This window comes from Borostomias antarcticus (assembly GCF_949987555.1).
Source record: "Borostomias antarcticus genome assembly, chromosome: 15".
Lineage (NCBI taxonomy): Eukaryota > Metazoa > Chordata > Actinopteri > Stomiiformes > Stomiidae > Borostomias > Borostomias antarcticus.
The window spans coordinates 8,780,396-8,800,494 of record NC_140248.1 but is presented as its reverse complement, the minus strand read 5'-3'; the positions used below and the strand labels follow the sequence as shown (position 1 = coordinate 8,800,494).

Here is a 20,099-nt window from a genome sequence, read left to right as displayed (position 1 = left end):
ATGATCAAATCTCTTATGTATGGTGAACTATTTTGTAAATAAAAGCTATGTTTATATTGTTACTGTTTTTTCATAGTTTACAAAAAAGGCACCCATACTCTTCTCTGCTCCTTTTGCCAAGGGACACTTTAGATGAGATGTACACATCATACATAAACATATTCTTGTGAAATACATGTTATTCCATTGTCAAAATGAACAGATGGACATTCTCTGGCAGCAGATCAAAAACAGCATTTATAAATAAAAAAAACAGCACATTGAGAATTTGTAGTTAAAAAGGGCAAAAAAAACAGAATTCCAACTTAAAACCACAGACCACAGGCTTATTCTTCTCAACAGAACATAGTGACCTAAAACCCCATAGAGTCTTTGACATCTTCACAATAAGCCAATGAGAGGAGGCCATCACAGTGTGTGCTGTCGGGCTGTTAGTCTGGAGGACGGCACGGCTGGAGCATTGACCCATGGTCCTTCTATATGGACAACTACGTATCTGTGGCTGTTTTCCCAGAGAGGATGAGGGTCATCTGCTGGTCAGACACAGTCTCCAGCTGGGACGCTCCCATGGATTGGCTCAGGTAGGCCGCCAGGATGTGCTTACACTGACCAGAGAAGAAGACAGGAAAAACACTGACGCTTAGTCACACTGTCACAGTAGCGCGGAGTGTCTGTGTCTGTGATCAAGAGATGCTATTTCTATTTCAAATAGAAAGCATGCAAGTGTGCAGGTGTGAGTGAGTGATCGAGGGAAGACGATCAAAATATCAAGTATGTACGTGTGTCTGTGTGTGAACGCAAGTTCAAATGAGTTTGTGGCGACACCTATCATTATCATGATAAATGCAAGGGTGATTAACTTGTTTTCAAAGTGTGGCTATTACATCTATTAAAAATGAATGTGCGTCCACAACACGAGTCTGTGTTAGCGTTTGTCGTGCAGATGCAGAATACTGTATATGAGCCTATTCTTTCTCTTGGTGACAACAGAGAAACATAAGTGTTTTCTGTTGCTGGGCAGGTATTATAGCTGACAGACCAGACTCCAGGCTCCGTGTGACCCCACCAGCAGGCACCACATGACCTACTTCTGGGGAGGCAGAGAGAACCTGGCCTGGTCTTCTCAAGTCTGCAGTGCCGCTAAATCAACATATAAGCTCCTCCCACTCATGCTGGTCCATTCCTAAACCTATGCTTCATATATCCCATCTGTGCTACAATGGAGCCCTGGTGCTTTGTGACAGCCTGGTTGTTCAAGTAGTTCCTTGTGTCATAACATGTTGGTAAAACTGCTTTTAGTATCAGTGCAGTGAACTCTTGGAATCTCCTGCAAGGTGACTTACACCTAAATACTTTTGTACCTTATTTTTTGTATGTTTTATTTATTTTGTTGTTGCCGAGTCCGATTTTATTTACAACGGTAGGTATTTTAACTTATTTTAATCTATTTTGTTTGCTGAACTTTGTTGGATCTTGACATCATTGTAAATATGAGTCACCCTCAATGATTTCTTCCAAGAATCTTAAATAAAGGTTGAATGTGTGATTCAGTAATGATCCTTCTGGTCAATGGATGCCAATGATAGATACAGACCATAGAAGATAATTGGGGGGAATAGAGAACTATTCATTACTTGTCTAATGACTTGTTGGACTCCTTTCATGGGTAATGATATTTGTGTTCTGTTGAAGCACATGAGGGCTGTTTAGAGTCTGCTGCTGCTCTCGATTTCTCAGGCTGATTTTAGCATTGCCCTCTGGGGACGCGAGTCTTCCATCCAGAGAGGGAGCTGAGGTTGTTTTGCAGCGAAAGCAGATATTTTGGGGCACAGTTCAAATAGATGAGTTCAATCAAAAGGTGAGAGGCTCTGAAAGAACAGACTAAAATATGCCCTGACTATCTGGTAAACAGATTAAACTGGCTCGTTCTGGGAGGGGACACCACAAATGGATGAGTCCTGTCTCCATTCTTCCTTTATGGATGGCTTCAGAATGGAAAATGCGAGTGAGTGTGACCCTTGCTCAGCTCCGTGTGTATGTGTGTGTGTGTGTGTGGGGGGGGGGGGGGATGGCGCTCACCAGCAGGCTCTCGTTCCTCCTGAGCACAGTGTAGGCGAACGCTGGGCAGGGGCAGTAGTGACAGGAGGTGAAGCAGGTGTACAGCCGCCCAGAGCCTCCCACCACCTGAGACAGAGCAAACACACCCTCAGTCAGAGGCAGAGCTGTCCCACACTACCGGAGTGTAGAATTCATTCAAAAACCATGCCTCATAAAACACTGCAATGTTTGGTTTTCAAAACGGGATTCTCTGGCGCTACAATAAGTACCTGATCAAACAACATTCAGAATGATCAGAATTTGAATTATGCCGATGCTATATTTACCCTGACAAAGATAAACATTCCATGCAAAACCACACCTGCACAGTTCCAGTGGAGCGGAGACGACTGTAAAAGTAGAGCAGGGAGAGAGTAGCTGGAGTAAAACAGCTGTAGCTCATTATGGCCCCATGTTCACCAGTCCATGGGGTCAACCCGTCCTGACACAAACTTTTTAGAAATGCATCCTTCCCTCCCTCTTCAGATATTTCTCCGGTGTAACAGAACTGGGTTTGGTTGAAGGATAGGTTGCTCGCCTACCCAGTGCATTCAGATCAGCACTAGCCTTCAATAGTTGAGGAAGAAACAAGAGAGGGAGGATTCATTTTTAAAAGATTCGCACATAGGTTCACACACGTCATATGCAATCGGTTTGGTAGAATCAGAATTCGTTTATTGCCATTTGTACTATACATAAATAGGATTTTTTGCGACATCGTTGTGCTTTACAACAATGGACAAGTGCAAAGACAGGACAGGACAGTGCAAGATACAAAAATAGTGCAAGAATTAGCAGTGCAATTGGACTACAAAAGTTCCGTAGTCAGTTTAGTGCAAAAAATGCAGGGGTCAGGGGAGAGAATCAGAGGGGAGCCTGGTTGATAAGGCTGATGGCCGTGGGGAAAATGTTGTTCCTGTGTCAAACTGTTTTAGTCTTTGACGACCGCAGCCTCCTGCCAGAGGGGAGCAGTGTGAAGAGGTCGTACCCGGGTGGGAGGGGTCGGCCATGATCTTTCTGGCCCGCTTCAGCGCCTTGGAGTCGTGCAGAGCCTGGAGGGAGGGCAGGGCGCAGCCAATCACCCTCTCTGCAGAGCGTAAATTAGTCTTGTCCTTGACTGTAGCGCGTAAGGAACCAGGTGGTGATGGAGAAGGTGAGGATGGACTCAATGATGGAGGTGTATAATTGTACCATCATGGACCGTGGTAGTTTGAATTTCTTCAGCTGCCGCAGAAAGTACATCCTCTACTGTGCCTTCTTTACCAGGGTGCTGATGTTCAATTCCCACTTGAGGTCCCGGGAAATGACAGAACCCAGGAAGCAGAAGGAGTCCACGCTGACAAGACTCCACCAGAACTCAGTCCATACTTTTTGGCAGACTTTTAAACTCCACAGCTATTCTACACATGACACACAAGGATATTAAGTCGGAGGATTAGTCAGCCTAGACAACATAACTAATGCCTCCCCAAGATGGCAAACAGGCTCCATTATTCCTACTGGTGACAAATTCGGAGCTGTGCAGTCTTGCTAAATTACCTTCCCTGTGACCTACAAAAACAAAACACCTCATTTGTAAAAAGTGACATTTCATTATGAATGAGTCACTGCAGGGAGAATTACATGGGTGAGTAGGTGTGTGAGCCACCAGAGAGGGCTAGCTAGGGAGAGAGCTGGTCGTGGGAAAGACCCAGTACAGAGTCCAGGCCATTGAAAACCAGCTCACGAGGTGGCTTTTTGTCGTTAAGCTGGCATTTCCTGAATCGTACCAGTGCCACAGCTCTGACCACAATGCAACATGCAGGCCAACACAAATGACACTTGTTTTCACTGGTGTTCTCCTTCCTCTGCTTGGCTGGTGTCATTGGCAGGAGCTAGGAGGGGATTCCATAGGCAGACTGTAAGTCTAGAGATACCCTTCGTCTCTATAGATGACAAAACCAGCTGCAGCAGAGTTGGCTTAAGTCCTGTTAGGAATTCGCAGGACTATATACTCCTCCTAGGACAGCCTTGATGGATGAGCCAGAGGGCCAGTTTGGAGGGCCACCTCTTTAATATGTCAGCTCCACATTAGCAAACTGAGAGAGCAGGAAACCACCCGGTTTGTTGGAAGTCCAGGCATGTTTCTCTCTTATGTTAGCTCTGCCATAGGTCTTATGTTATTTGGTTAGATTTGTCATAAAAATAGAATGTCACATTTCAGGGGTGTGTCAACACAGGGTGGCCCTAATTAGTGATGAGCTGGCAAAACACACAATATATACTGTATTAGACTTTGCTCAGTCATGTTTTGTTGCGCTTTACTTCCTGCAATACAGTTGAACACAACGTTTTGGCCAAGCCTTCAAATAGGAGCGAAAAATATACACGCATGCAAATGTGATGTTTACACTGAATATAAATAACTATGATGCCTGTTTGACTTGATGACGCCGTTGGTCTTTCCAGTTTCCACAGTGTTGTATCTAAAGCTGTACTTATTGACTGCGTAGTATCTTACATTCCAGCAAGACAGATGGGTTGGAGAGCCTGAAATGATAACACAGATCTGAGAGCTGCTGCTGTTTCTGTCTTTGCTCTAAACAGACAGACAACGTCAGAGGTCTTGGGTCGGACGGCCGCAACTCCCTGCCAGACCCAGGGAGGAGAGACACCGAGATAACCAGCCAAGGACATACACAGCGCATCACACATGACAGGATGTGACAAAGGTGCAGTTTGAGGATAAAATTCTCCTCTTGGCCATGTGAGAGTGGTGGATAATGTAAAAAAAAAAACACACACAAAAAAGAAAAAACAAATTCAAATCCATTCAGAGACTGTGATGTGATACTGTATCTGCTTGAACAATCCCCAGAATGATATTCAGAGAAGTCATAGAGGCACGAGATTCTGTAAGAGGGCTATTTACATAGTAAAACCAAAACAATATTCACATCACATGCTTACGGGAACAGGGACACTTTAACATAACTGGTATGGCAGCATAAAGTACAGTAGGAGTCAAAAACATGTCAATCATCTCTAGTTGCAAATGCCAACTAGAGGTGCTACAGTGGTATTCATATCTGATGTATGTGTGCAGTGTTTTACTGGAGTAAGTGTGCCATGTTATTCATTTCTCAAGTATGTGCATCTTTGGCATGTATTTGGGATTTGTCAAACAACTGCCAACTTATTTCTTCAGAACACATGATTTTGTCAATGAACTAGATTATCCATAAGCATAACATGCTCTTTTAAAGGCTTCTTCATAACAACTACAGGTGTTACACCTTTAACATTCCACTGTACTGATTGGCTGTATCCTGGCTAGCTGTCAACCAACGGGCTATCCCATGTTCACATACTGAAAAGGTCACCTGAAGTTCTGAATGAGCCAGCATGGTAAACAACCAGCATCAGGCCGTAAGCAGGGAAAGGCCATCATATTCATTAGGACCAGAAGACAATAACAAATCAATGCATGAGAGCATTGACGTCAGGAGCACTGACGTCTGACATCACACTGTAGTCCGCGCTTTGCCCATATAAGGACAAATTCTATATATTCTACGTGATTGCCCTCATCACAGTCTGTGGTTAACCCAGGATATGTAAAATCCATGTATTGACAAACAAATTGATGACATCACTTGAGAGGTCTATGCCTGGTGCACAGCTAGGAAAGGAATAGCAGATGATTGGGCTGGTGGGATGAGAAACAATAGTTACAGGAAATAATACACTGTCTCTAGAATATGCTGTGCTAGTCTCCAACAGATGTCTGCTCACTTGAGTCATAATTGTCCTCTGGAGATTCTTAAAGTGTGACTGAATGTTCCCAAAAAGTAATCTATTTAATTATATGAACGAAACTGTTGAATTACTAATTTACAAACTGTGTTTGCAAAGTATTCGGTCTGTGTCTTTTCAAAGGGGGAGAAGTGACAGTGAAGTGATACCAAATCAAACGGCTGAGACTGTGATTCTCCAGGTCTGTATTTCCATCCTCATCATTGAGGGATTCGAGGGTTTGGGTTTGTGAGCAGATAGAAACTATTAAGAACAAATCGATAAGCTATTTCTTGGCAAACATACCTACCATCTGTACAATGAAAGCGTGAGAAATAGGGAGAAAAAGAGAACAGGAGAGAGGAGTAGCTAGGGCAGTGGAGGACCGGTTAAATCCATCAACCCCTTGTTTCTGTCAAACAAACTAACACTAACTTTCCTCTGGTCAGGACACAGGATTTCCTCCCACCTTATTTACCAAACTCCAGAATCCCGCTCTTCTCAGAAAGAGCCAGGGATAACAGTGTTGGTAAATGACCGAGGCTTAAGCTGCATTCACACAGATTGCATGATTGCATTGCGTTACACCGGAAGTCCAGTCATTTGCTATGGAAGGCTGCAACACAGTGCATCATTGCATTGCAGAAGCAGTTGCTGCGTATTTCGTGTTCTGCATGAGTTTGTTTTTTCAACTTCTGCAGTAAAGATCTATGCGCTCTTGAACCAGAAGTTGTGACCGTATCTCCTCTCACCCACCGCCACCATCAACTGTTGTAATTTTGTATGTATGACTGTTAATATGTCATTTTTAAAAAATTGTAACACATTTTTCAGGCAGGAAAGTTGCATTATTGCTTCAAACTATGAGGTCAGTTAATCGAAATGGAACTCCTGGAACATGGCTTTTTAGTATAACGCTAGCTACATAGATAATATGACGACAGGATTACGATCTTGCAAGTGAACATGTACGTGGCCGCGTATTCGAGTCTTGCTAGACGCAATGCAACCATGCAATCTGTGTGAACGAAGCGTTACACTTACTGGCACTTGTTATATTGGGGAATAATGCGTCATTAATCAAATAATAAAGAAGTATAATAGTCGGCTGTGTCCTACAGACTTTGAGGGCTCCCTAGCGCCAACCAAGGTCAGGTCAGTTATCCCAACAGCCACGTCTGCTACAGCAGCCTGGGGCGTCACAGCTTGCTCTCTCACAGCTCTGTTTGTCCCCATTTTCCCAGAATGCTCTCCACATAAACACTAACCTGAAAGCTATGGCTGGGTGAAAACAAATATGTTTGCAAATGAACTCACTCATTTAAACACATGCATTCAGGGGCACGACTATGGAGTGATTTATAAACGAATAAAATAATCTTTTAAAAAATCTATTCTAAAACGGACATACGTAACCAGTGTAGTGATTGTAAGACTGGTGTGATGTGTGCTCTCCTAGTCTAAGTCAGGACTCATGCTGCAGCATTTTGTATCATTTGAAATTGACTAAAAGCTTTCTTTGGTAGACCAGACGCGACAGCATTACAGTAATCCAACCTGCTAGTAATAAAAGCATGCCGTAGTCTTTCAGTGTCAACCTGGGAGAGAAAAGGTTTCACCCAGCAATGTTTCTCAAGTGATAAAAAGATGCCCATCTCACATTCTTAATTTGGGCCTCAAAATTAATATCAGAATCAAACATGACACCTAGGTTTCTGGCTGGGATTTGGTGTTTAGTGTCAGTGTTTTTAAATGTGCAGATAGTCTCCCCCTTTCAACTTTTTCACCATTGATCAACACCTCAGTTTTGTCCTGGTTTAGCTGGAGGAGGTTCTGTGACATCTATACATATCAGCAATACATTCTATCAAACGGTCAGCAGTACCATTGGGTGTCACAGAAAGATAGAATTGGGTGTCATCTGCATAGCTATGGTAGCTAATATTGTGCATCCTAATGATGTCACATAGGGGTAGCATATACTGTACAGACTGAAAAGTACCCTTGAATGGATCCTTGAGGGACCCCACATGTCAAGTGTTTTTTGAGCTGTGATCACCAAGGACGACAAAAAAAACTCTTGGCCAGTTAGGTAGGTCCTGAACCAGTTGAGGCCTGGAACAGAGAGGCCGACCCAGTTCTCAAGTCTTGTAATAAGTATGTCATAATCTACAGTGTCAAAAGCTGTGCTCAGGTCCAGAGGGACAAAGACAGAGAGCTTTTTGAAGTCAGTGTTGATTCTGTGGTCATTGACAACCTTGACCAGCATTGTCTCTGTGCTACTGTATGAGGGCGTAAAACAGACTGAAAAGTATCAAGGATACAATTAGTATCTAGAAAGTAATTTAACTGTTTGAATACAATCTTTCTAGAATATGCTTAGAAAGGGAAGGTTGTCTAAAATTAGAGGCTAAGTTATTTTTCTTCAGAAGGGATTTTACTAGGACAGTGTCCTCAGACAGAGTTAAAAATAGTCTTGAAAAAACTTGGTGGGAATAGGATCGTGAGGGCATGTAGACAACTTAAGTTTTGACACTACATTGCTCAGAATCTCTGTGGCAGCCAGTGCATACAAGCTGTTCCGTGGAGGAACAGGGTCAACAAACAAAACATTTGGTCTTGCCTGGGTGATACTCAAAATGTTTCTCAAAATTTCTCACACTCAGCCCTTCTGCATGTTCTCTTAAGTTGATTGACCTCATTTCCCCATGGAGCTTTCTGTTTGACTACAACCTTTTTCAGTGTCATAGGTGCTACAGAGTCCAGGGCTGCATCCAATTAGGCAGTAGGTCTAACTAATTTTTTCAGTCTTCCGAATTAAATTGAGAGATGTTATTTCAGTCATTTTTCCTCATATCCTTTCCTTTATGGAGCTCGGAGCTTAAGATATACAGTAAACCGAGTAGATCCCTGAGGTCTGAAATTTGAACAGTTCCTGGAGCCATCAGGACCAAGAAACATGGGGAGGCAGCTTTCAGTTTTTATGCACCAAGCCTCTGGAATACCTTGCCAGAAAACCTAACCGTGTATTGTCTGTCTTTACAATGTACTGTTTATTTCAAATTATTTTCTATTTTTTTCATATTATCCATTTTGCTTTTTTTTTTTTTTTTTTACTATTTACTATGTACTCGGGGCTCTAAGGTGCGACCATTTTACTCGCTTTTGCGACTAAAAATAGTTTTGTGCGATCAGAAAAAAACATTTAGGAGCACACTGTGCGAGTACTGTTTTCAACTATTTCACTCGCATTTTTTGCCTAAAATAAATCCATGCAAATTGGATCAAGAGTCAAAGTTTCGAGCACCCGTATACAAAACTACAAGTCGCCACAACTTATTTTTTATTACAAGTCCCACGACTGCATCCTGCAACGCGCAGAACTCTCGTAATGACGCGCGATGACAGCTCAGCTGCCCTCTCACTCAAAAACCACTGTGCAGCCGAATGGCCCTGCCAGTACCGTTAACAAAATGAAGAAAATGAAGCCCATTCAATTGTATTTTGCCCGGCAAAGTGGAACCAAAGAGAGAGAGGAATTCGGTGAGGCCCGGGGGGAGTCGAATCAACTGTCACTCAAAAATCGTTGTTAGGCAGTGGCGTGAACAGACATTTGGGGGGGGGGGGGGGGCAGGTGCTCAGTGAACAATGAGGGCACCTTGCGCGGCGGGGGGGGGGACGACGACAGATTTGTCATTTGATTGTCGCGCGAGTTGTTGACGGGGGCGCCGCCAAACAGCTGAGCGTACATTAGCCGACTGCCCACCTGCTTATAACAAGCTAGACGCTAGTCATAATCAATGAATGGATTTAACGTAATGATGACCCCCCGGAGCACCTGCCCCCCAAAATGTCTGTGCACGCCACTGCCTAACAACGATTTTTGAGTGACAGTTGATTCGACTCATGTACTATGTTTTTATGTTTTATGTTTTTTTTAATCTTAAGCACTGTTACATTTGCTTGTATGAGCATGTGCTAGATATAAATAAACTTGACTCTGACTACTCTACATGTTCTGTGCTTTTCACAATAATGTCAGACGTAAAAACAGTTGAGGCTTTATCAAAAGAGACATTCTACCAACAAAATTACCGAACTAAATTCTGACCTTTGTGATCTTTCCTGGAACTTAACCAGTGACATGTGAACACTGAAAAAAGGAACCTCTCTAGTAAGAATGGTATTATTTTCACACAAAAAAGGGAAACTAACTCTCTGAAGTCTATGGATGTTTGACAACTGACACCAGAGAACCCTTGAGGTGAAAAGAAATAACATTGTGATAACTTATCAAAGAAATTCCAACTGAATTCTCTCCGAAAACCACTTTCTGTGTTTGGGTCAGTTTTTTCTATTTTCACAAAGCTGGAGGCGTTTACAGGAAACTTGGGGCGCAGTGACCGCAACTGTACCAGACAGGTCCTGTGACACTACAACTACAAGAATGCTGTTTTAATGGGGGTTTCAAAGTTCTAAAAGATTTTGTTTTGTCATAACATCTGGTGGATTACTGGTCTCAGTTCTAAGTTCTCTTCCCATAGCGTTATACCAGTATGAATTTGGTCAGTAATGCTACATGTTAATTGAATATTTCAGTAGGTGGCCTATAGCACACAAGTGTTAAGCCTATGGGACACATTAATATTAGTAGTGTCATATTAAAGGGAATTGAGTTTGAGGAGTATGCATGTTTTTAAATAATGTTGCTTATGAGTTTTAGCAGTTCTTCAGTTTTAACAATTTATCAGATTTATATATTTTTATGTTTATTGTGTTTAATGTGTGTGATGTTTTTATTTTTATTTGATTAATGTAGATGATGTCTTTCTATTCTGTGTTTTTATTTTGTTTTAATGTATGTTTGTGCGTGGCTGTAAGCCAGCGCACCAATGATAGCAAATGTCCGGTTGTCACTCCCTCCCTCCCTCTCTGGCTTCCTCCATCCCGTTGTTGACCTGCAGTTCTATGTTGCTACCACAAGAGGCAGTGGTCCCAGAACCTGCAGTTCTATATTGCTACCACAAGAGGCAGTGGTCCCAGAACCTGCAGTTCTATGTTGCTACCACAAGAGGCAGATAGACTGCATTTACCGTTTTCGGCCACGGGAGGGCAGCAACAGGCTTAGATCGACTGTGTTCCTTGTTGAGCGTAGTTCTAGCAGTACTTATAACAAACACCTACTGCTTCTCACTGCTACTGCTTCTCACCTCAACTTCCATACAACACCTCCACAGCTACTGCTCAGCCCCGGAGTGGGCTATAGACACACGGTCTCCAATGAGGGGTGCATGGGGATGGCCTGGCAAACACTGACCTGCCCCCCACAGCCTCTGACCCGAGGGGGCGGAGTCTCGCCACCACGCCACCGTCCCCACATCTCAGCCCCTGAGTTGGCTAAAGACACAGTTTTCACGGTTGGGTGCATGTGGGTGGCCCGGAGAGCAGTACACTGTTATCGAGGGGACAAGGGAAACCTCCCCTGTGGGCTCGAGGGGTCGGAGTCTCGCCACCATGCCAATATCCACGCCTAAGCCCCTGAGTGAGCTAGAGACACATGATCATCACTGGTGGGTAAATGGAGATTGCCCGGAGGTCACTGTACTGTCCACGACCGGCTGTGACCCAAGGGGGCGGTGTCTCGCCACCACGCCACTATCCATGCCACAGACCCTACAACTAAGCCCCTGAATGAGCTAGACACTGTCATAGAAATTGTAGTTTTCACCACCTCACCACCTCCCTCAACTTTTCACATAGCTGTGCTAATACAGGATGACCTCTCCAGGAGGTCGAGAGACCTAGACGTTGTCTGCTCCAGAATAACCATCCTTTGTCCCATTGTCCCTGCAAGAATTACCGCTTTTTCTCATGTCACGTGTCTGTATTCTCGACCACTGTTGATGACGCCTGCCATTTAATATGACATGTACAATGGGTTAGCCAATCACATCCTGGAAGCGCCATACCTGTGTATTGCTTGAATATAAGGCCGCGCAAGACCAGACTGCGGCACTTCACTTGGATAAACCACTCACGTGCGTTGTCCTGAAGTCCTTGCGCTCATATGTTTTCTCAATAAACCACACTTAACCTGTTTGAGTGAATCTTGGCAAATCCTTTTTGACTAGATCAGTTAAAAATCTTCTACAGTTGGCGACGCGGATGAAAAGAAAAGGGAGAACTGCCTGTGTTGCTTCGGATCCGAGTGGATGAACGGGTCCGCAGACGTGTCGAATCCATAGTGGGTTTTTGGAAAACCAATCTTCTCTCTTGCGCCAGAGCGCAGATGAGATTATTTCCCCTCGTTCTTTCACTGGCTTCCTGAACTCACAGGTACGTTTTGAACGAACCCTCTTATGGTTTTGAGTTGTATTTGCCTTGTTTTCGTTTCGGATTGTGTTGTTGGTCTGGCGTATTGTTGAAAACAAACCCCCCGGGGGGGAGTAGGTGGTGGCGATCTAAGGCGTTGTTTTTAACAATAGCGATGTATGATTGGGGATATTGTATTGTTCTTTGACTTCGTCCTTGTTTCGTTACCGAGGGGTTTTCTTTCAGAAGAAGTGTGATTTTGGTCTTGTGACTTATTCGCTCCCTTACAGTTGATGTACAGTTTAGATTGTTTGTCGGCTGTAGTTAAGAAGTGAGAGTGCACTTCTAGGATAACGTTTGGGTTGTTTTAGTTCGATGTTCCAGAATTAGCACAGAAGGGAACCTGTTGAAGTTCGCAGTGAGTGCGATTTCCAAAATAGTTGAAGTTCTCAGGGAGTGCGATTTCCAAATAGGCCTAATTGAAGTTCGCAGATAGTGCAATTCCCAAAGGGTTGAAGTTCGCAGTGAGTGCGATTACCAGCTAATCTCCGGAGTGTCTGTTTTTGTCCCCGAACAGGGTTGTTCTGTCTTTGTTTTTGTCTAGCGCTATTTCGCCGGCTCAGTGTGACTTTTGTTTGCATTTTTGAGTTCGGCTCTGTGTTGTATGTTTTGTTAAGTGCGCCTATTATCCAGGTAGGTATTGTTTACATTTTCGACACTGTTTCGACTGCCATAAATCGTAACTGCTCGGTTTCCAATAGCTGGTCGTCTGGGAGACGAAGGAAACAACAACACCACTCCGCTCTACCGTGATCCGCCATCGAGCCAGAGGGAGAACAAAGGACCAGTTGCTGGAACCAGGAGACAGGCACGGGACCGGAGGTGGAGATGGAGGTTACCGGCCTGCTTCCCTACAGATGGGTGACACCTGTGGTTTGTGGGATGCAGGGCCAACGCCACCAAAACACAAACATGAACGCAAGAGCAGAGAACGCGAAAGCAGCGGGCGCGCAGATACGAGCGATCGGCAATAATGGCAAGAGAACGAGCGAAGGGCGTAGGAGCAGCAGCAGCAGCGAGCATGCAAATACACAACCAGCAGTAATGGCAAGCGCGAACAATGACATGTTTTGACAGCTTAAATACATGCGCTCTAGCGAGCTGAACCAATGCTATGACAGCTGACAGTCAGCTGGTGGTTAGCGTCATTACGGGGTGTGACTGATTAACCTCTGCCGATTACCCCGGCCGTGACGTTCGTGCCTCGCCTGAAGTTACGTCGGAGACTTCATTTATATAGCACCTTTCATACACAAAAGCAATTCAAAGTGCTTTTACAATAGAGAAAAAATAAATAAACAAACAAGGTAAAATATTAAAATGAACACAATAATACAACAATACTACAAAAAAAGAAAATAACAATGAATAAAATACAGGGGACAGGGTTTACTGGAATGCAAGGCTAAAAAGATACGTCTTCAGTTTACTTTTAAAAGTCCGGACAGTCTGTGGTGCCCTCAGATCCTCTGGCAGGCTGTTCCAGAGGCGAGGGCCATAGACACTAAATGCCGCCTCCCCGTACTTCTTTGTCATCACCTGAGGGACAACCAGGAGGCCAGTGCCAGAGGATCTGAGGAGTCGAGGGGGATTATATGACACTAGCATGTCTGAATGATATTCAGGTGCGAGGCCATTCAGTGATTTAAACACCAGCAATGCAATTTTAAAATCCATTCTGAATTTTACAGGTAGCCAGTGTAAGGACCTCAGGACAGGGGAGATGTGCTCTCTCTTCCTTGTTTTCGTTACAAGACGCGCAGCAGCATTCTGAATGATCTGAAGTCTGTTGACAGATGTATTAGGAAGGCCAGAGAAGAGGGCATTACAATAGTCAAGTCTACTGGAAATAAAAGCATGCATGAGTTTCTCTGTGTATGAGGTGGAGGAAGGCGGTTTTAGTAATACTGTTGATGTGAGAGTTAAAATTCAAAATCAGGATCTAAAAGCACGCCATGATTTTTTGCTAAGGGCTTGTTGTTTTTGGCCAGGGACTTAGTGAGTCGTGCACAATGTCTCTCTCTGGGCCTTAGCACCAATAATGAAAACCTCAGTCTTGTCTGTTTAATTGGAGGAAATTATGTGACATCCACTGGTTGACATGGTCAATGCAAACAACCAGTTTATCTATCGGGCTAGTGTGATAGTGAAATATACAGCTGTGTGTCCTCAGTATAGCTATGGAAATTGACTCCATGTTCTCTGATGATATTTCCCAGCGGCAGCATATATAGACTAAACAATACTGGTCCCAGGATCAACCCTTGGGGAACCCCACAAGTTATGCTGGTTTTGGCCGAGAGGTGCTCATCAAGAGAGACAACATAGTCTCGAAACCAAATATAACTCTTAAACCAGCCTAACACTGAACCAGAGCCCAACGTAATTCTCAAGTCAATTTCAATAAGAATGTTGTGATTGACGGTATTAAAGGCAGCGCTCAAGTCAAGCAGTACAAGGATAGACAGTTTTTTGTTGTCTGTGTTTAACCTTAGGTCGTTGACCACTTTGACTAATGCAGTCTCAGTGCTGTGGTGAGGCCGAAAGCCAGATTGGAATTTATCAAAGATACAGTTAAAATTAAGATAGTAATTTAATTGTTTGTAAACCAGTTTCTCTGGAATTTTACTTTAAAAAGAAAGATTTGAGATAGACCTGAAATTATTCAGCACTGTGGGATCTAGACTACTTTTCTTGAGGAAGGGCTTCACGATAGCAGTTTTAGTGCTAAAGGGAAGTCACCAGTGGTCAGAGAGTTGTTCACAATTGCTACAGTAGCACTTCCTCCTCTAAACAGGTGAACACTGTTTTAAAAAAAGGTGTAGGGATAGGGTCACGTGCGCAGGTGGAGGGCTTTAGTTGCATGACTTCTTTCCTGAATGTTTCTTTATCAGTAGCAACAAAGTGACTCATAACAGTTCTAGACACAGGAAGAGTAGCTGAAGGCTGTGGCTCACACACATTTAGGATGGTACAATCTAGATTCAGTCTGATATTTGTTATCTTGTCTGAAGAATACTGCAAACTCTTCGCATTTTGAAGATGAGGAGATTAGAGTGGCTTTTTGGGCCAGGATTTATGAGAGAATCTCTTGGATTGTTATGATTCTGCGGAATCAGATTTGTAAAATGGGCCCGTAAAAGTGCACAGATTATCAAAATATAGCCCACATCCTGCAGAAAATAGGCTTCATTTGGTATGAACTCAACGCCGGATTAACGCATCCCTATAAACGATTAAAGGTATTAACGCTCCCAATAAATTAGTCGGCTATTTTAACACATATTTAAAGTAGTATTTACAGGACAATATGACCGATTATAAGCTATCTGATGTATCTAACGTGCCAAGCAATCAAATTGAATTGCGGCAATAGCCTGGCTCTGAAATAACACTGCTTTGGGGGGACTAGACGGGACAGTGCAAATGACAAAATGCAAAATACAAATTGGTGTGCAATGTGTACAGCATGTGTACAATGTGTTAATGTGCGTGCAATGTTTTTATATATACAATGTGTGTTCCGTTGTGATGTGTGTACAATGCGAGCCTATATGTACAGTACAGTCAGAGGTCATGTGCAAGTAGTGCAAAATGGACTAAGTCAGAGGGGGGAGAGTCAGAGGGGGACATGATGAGGCTTGTGGCAGTCGGGAAGAAGCTTTTTTTGTGGCGTGAGGTGACGTCGTGGTCCAGATGGACCGCAGCCTCCTACCGGAGGGGAGTGGTTCAAAGAGATTGTGACTCGGGTGGGAGGGGTCAGCCACAATCTTTCTAGACCGTTTCAGGGCCAGGGACAATCAGCATTGGTTCTGAGGAATCTGAAATAATAACAGATTATTATAGGGTGGGTTTAGATGTGATGACAGTGAGGAGAAGCTGAAGTTAGCGAGGAGCAGTTGAAGTTAGTGAGGAGCAGTTGAAGTTAGCGAGGAGCAGTTGAAGTTAGCGAGGAGCGGTTGAAGTTACCATGTTATAGGCGGTGATAGACCGTCTGGCTCATCCAATCAAGTATTTTTCCGATGGGGTTTTATTCATCATTTAGCATTGAACTATTTGAAGGAGTCCACAGAGTCGACTGGGGAATCATTCAGAGGGATGGGGTGGTGGGAGGAGGTGGGTTCTTCCTGAATTCTACAACCATCTCCACTGTCTTAAGAGTGTTGAGCTCCAGGTTGTTTTGACCGCACCAGGACAGCAGATGGTCAATCTCCCACCTGTAGGTGGACTCGTCACCATCAGAGATGAGCCCGATGAAGGTGGTGTCGTCCACAAACTTCTGGAGCTTGATAGACTGGTGGCTGAAGGAGCAGCTGTTCGTGTACAGGGAGAAGAGTAGAGGGGAGAGGACGCGACATTGGGGGGAACCGGTGCTGATGGACCTGGAGTCAGAGACGTGTTTTACCAGCTTCACATGCTGCTTCCTGTCAAACAGGAAGTCAGTGATCCACCTGCAGGTGGAGTCGGGCAGTTGGGGTGGAAGGATGGTGTTGAAAGCGGATCCTGTCCACAAACAGGATCCTTGCTTTGTAACCAGGGCACCATTGAAAATGAGACCCTGGTCTCAATGGGCTCCCGTGGTGAAATAAAGGTTAAATAAAATGTAAAACATAATAACAAAAAAAGGTGTGTTACCAGACCTGAAAGGCTCTTCTCCCACTGGCAGATGAGACACAGGTGACAGAGCGCTGGTCCACCAGGTCCAGGGCCTGCAGTGCACATGCCCCGAACACAAACCGCAGCCTAGGGGAGGAGAGAGGCACCAAATAAGGAACGGGATCAATCTGACCACCTAGAATGACTCAACTAAATCTCAATCCAGGGTAGACAGGGAGAGCGAACACTCCTGTGTAAATGTAGGTAAACAATTATCAGAGAGATGAAAGTGGTAACTATTGCTGCCTCAGTTTACACTAATTGAATGCAGGTAAGACAGAATGGTACAAGTGGGATACAGAGTTGTCGAACTGAACCAGAGCCTTCAGCCACATGCAGGGGATGTGACTGTTAGAGGAGGGAGGAGGCCCCCACACTCAGTGACAACTCTCTCAGCCACAGTATCCACGGCATCAGGAAATACCCAACCACCAACCAGGGCAAGTAGGGCACGGCCTGTTTGACATTTATGATACTGAGTGGGTGTTTTATTTAAAAGTTGTTTTGGAGGATAAACTATGACTATACTCCGAGTGTTGTGGTTCTCAAATGAGAATACAGAGTGGCAGTGAGTGTGTCCAAGGACTGGGGTAACATTATCCCTCAACAAAAAGTGACTACAGAAAGTGGAAAACTAAATGACAACTTGTCTCATGAAATAATGACTATGAAGCTGATTAAGGTCACACTCACGCAATTAGCAGGTCATCAGGAACTACAAAAAAAACACAAAAAACAGTTAGAAAATGTATTCATATGGTGGTCTCCAGTACATGAAGCACCGTTATTGCAGCACAACTCTTTAAAGATGTAAGGCATTTATAATGAGCAGGCAATTTCCTTTATATTATCAGGTTGGACAAAAAATGATATATACCAATAACACACTTGAATTGCCTACCTCCCGCCCCCTGAAATGCCTCTGGGTAAATGGCACAGTATGAAAGGTACATTTAGACAAGTTGAAATCTCAAAAGTAAATCTCATCTCAGTCAGGATGAAGAGCGCTCCCAGAACACACAATAACAAAATATCAGCGGTGTACCCTTTCAGCTACCTATTTTAATACCCCTAGACCACCTAACCATAGATCTAACTGTAAGCATTTGCATGTCTGTATGAGGCAACAGTACCATCTACTGGCTAGTAGTAAGCTATATCACCATCAGCTCTGAGTGCACAACTAGCCTATTCTGCTCAGTCTAGGCTACTAATACTACTAGCAGTCTCCCCCAGACTCAAATATTACGTTGAATCGCTGCGCTCCGCATACTAGATAGGGCCTAATAGAGATCTGCAGCATACAGTAACGTAGTTAGCGTAGCTTACGTAGTGTATCAGCGAAATAACTCTCATGGGTCTGGCGTTGAGAGTCTGCTGTTTAATATTTAGTGTTTAATGTTTAATATTACATGCAGCTTCTACGCACTCACTTTGAGATTTTTCTTGGAATGTTTTCTGAATGTCTTTGAAAAGTTGCTCGGCCACCGCAGGTAACGAGGCCATCTCTCAGGGGAACAGTAGCCTACTGTTAACGTTAGCGAGGACTGCCGGAGAGCAGTTCCCAGACAGACTGTTCCCAAAGAGTGAAGCGAGAGACTTTTGTCTACCTTTAGCTACATTACGTTATAGCATACAACACATTTCTATGTAACTAATTCCTTGCATTATATTCTTAAAGTATCTAAAGAAAAAAGTGACTTCCCATCGCTGCTTTTCGTCCCTCAGGTTGAATACCGCCCCCACGCGGGGAGGAGGTCTACAGTAGCGTACAGACAAAGGCAGATCTACTGTCTTTAATGTGGCAAAAATGATTATAACTAATTTTCGACCAAAATTGAAGTTACTGGCCTTTTCCTTTGTAGGGCAGAACAACCCTACAGAAGGTTACTATTATTAAAGACATTGTAGTATATTTTTTATACTTTATCATACTGTATTCATTTTATTAAGAATAATGAATAAACTAAACTAGGAACTGTGTTAAATTAAGTAGTTTAACATGTGAGTTACAACAGATGTCCTTGCTCAATAAATTGTTGATTAGACCGCATTTTCTCCTGAAGAACTGAAGTTGTGCATTTGAAATACACTGCAACATCACTGGGCACACATTCACATGGTCATATTCACCTGTAGGTGGAGTCAGACAGAAGGGTCGAAGGTTTTTTTTTTTTTTTAAGATATATTTTTTAGGTCTTTTCAGCTTTAATGTTATAGGACAGTGTAGAAAGACAGGAAATGTGGGAGAGAGAGAGAGGGGAGGACATGCGGCACAGGGATTTTAAAGCACTTCTTGCTTCCGTCTGCTAAGTTTTATTGAGATGCTGATTTTATTTTCCAGCAGGATTTGGCACCTGCCCATGGTACCAAAACTACTAGCGACTGGTTTAATCACCATGGTATTACTGTGCTTGATATAAAGCCCGGATATATAGCTCGGGTGACCCCCTCACCCAGGCTCGGGGTGGTAAAAGGATAACCCCTCGGCCCCGAGCCAGCGGGGAGAGGACGCAACAACCGACCCATACGATGAAGAAGACTGTGCTTGATTGGCCTGCCAACTTGTCTCACCTGAGCCCCATAGAGAATCTATGGGGTATTGTCAAGAGGAAGATGAGACACCAGACCCAACAATGCAGACGAGCTGAAGGCCGCTATCAAAGCAACCTGGGCTTCCATAACACCTCAGCAGGGCCACAGGCTGATTGTCTCCATGCCACACCACTCTGATGCAGATGAAAAGGCTTGAAATATTTCACTTTATGTGTAATTAATCTAAAATATATAAAAGTTTCTGTTCTTGAATTAAATAACGGAAAATACGTACATTACAGAAAATATTTTTTGAGGCACCTTTAGTCTATGGCACCTATTAGTCCCTGGTAAATCTACAGTAACGTTAGTTAGTAGTTCTTAACACATGGCCTCAAACACTTGAAATCCCTGCTGAAAAAAAATAAGCTGGTCTATGCTGTATTTTTCAACAGGGATATTAGTATTCAGATAAAAAGAACAGAGAAACCATCTTCAGAGAGGTGGAGAACTGATCCACTTTATTGATTGGTCTGAACTCTTGTAATAGACTACTAAGAGACATTGTGCGATACAAACATTGCATTTCAACATCATGGGATACATGGGCTTTCAAGTCTCAAATTCAAAAAACAAAAAAAAAGTCACCACTGGGCGTCTGACAG

At 43.6% G+C, this 20,099-nt stretch overlaps 1 protein-coding gene across 1 annotated transcript; it reads right to left on the bottom strand.

The window, feature by feature from the left end:
• Positions 1 to 488: 488 nt before the first annotated feature.
• zswim7 (zinc finger, SWIM-type containing 7) lies at positions 489 to 18,405 on the bottom strand (the record flags this gene model as incomplete). The annotated part of the gene is made up of 5 exons (XM_084450455.1): positions 489 to 605; positions 2,080 to 2,184; positions 16,884 to 16,986; positions 17,593 to 17,614; positions 18,333 to 18,405. 5 exons carry the CDS (start codon positions 18,403 to 18,405, stop codon positions 489 to 491), a joined length of 420 nt encoding a protein of 139 aa, XP_084306581.1.
• Between the last annotated feature and the right edge of the window lie 1,694 nt (positions 18,406 to 20,099).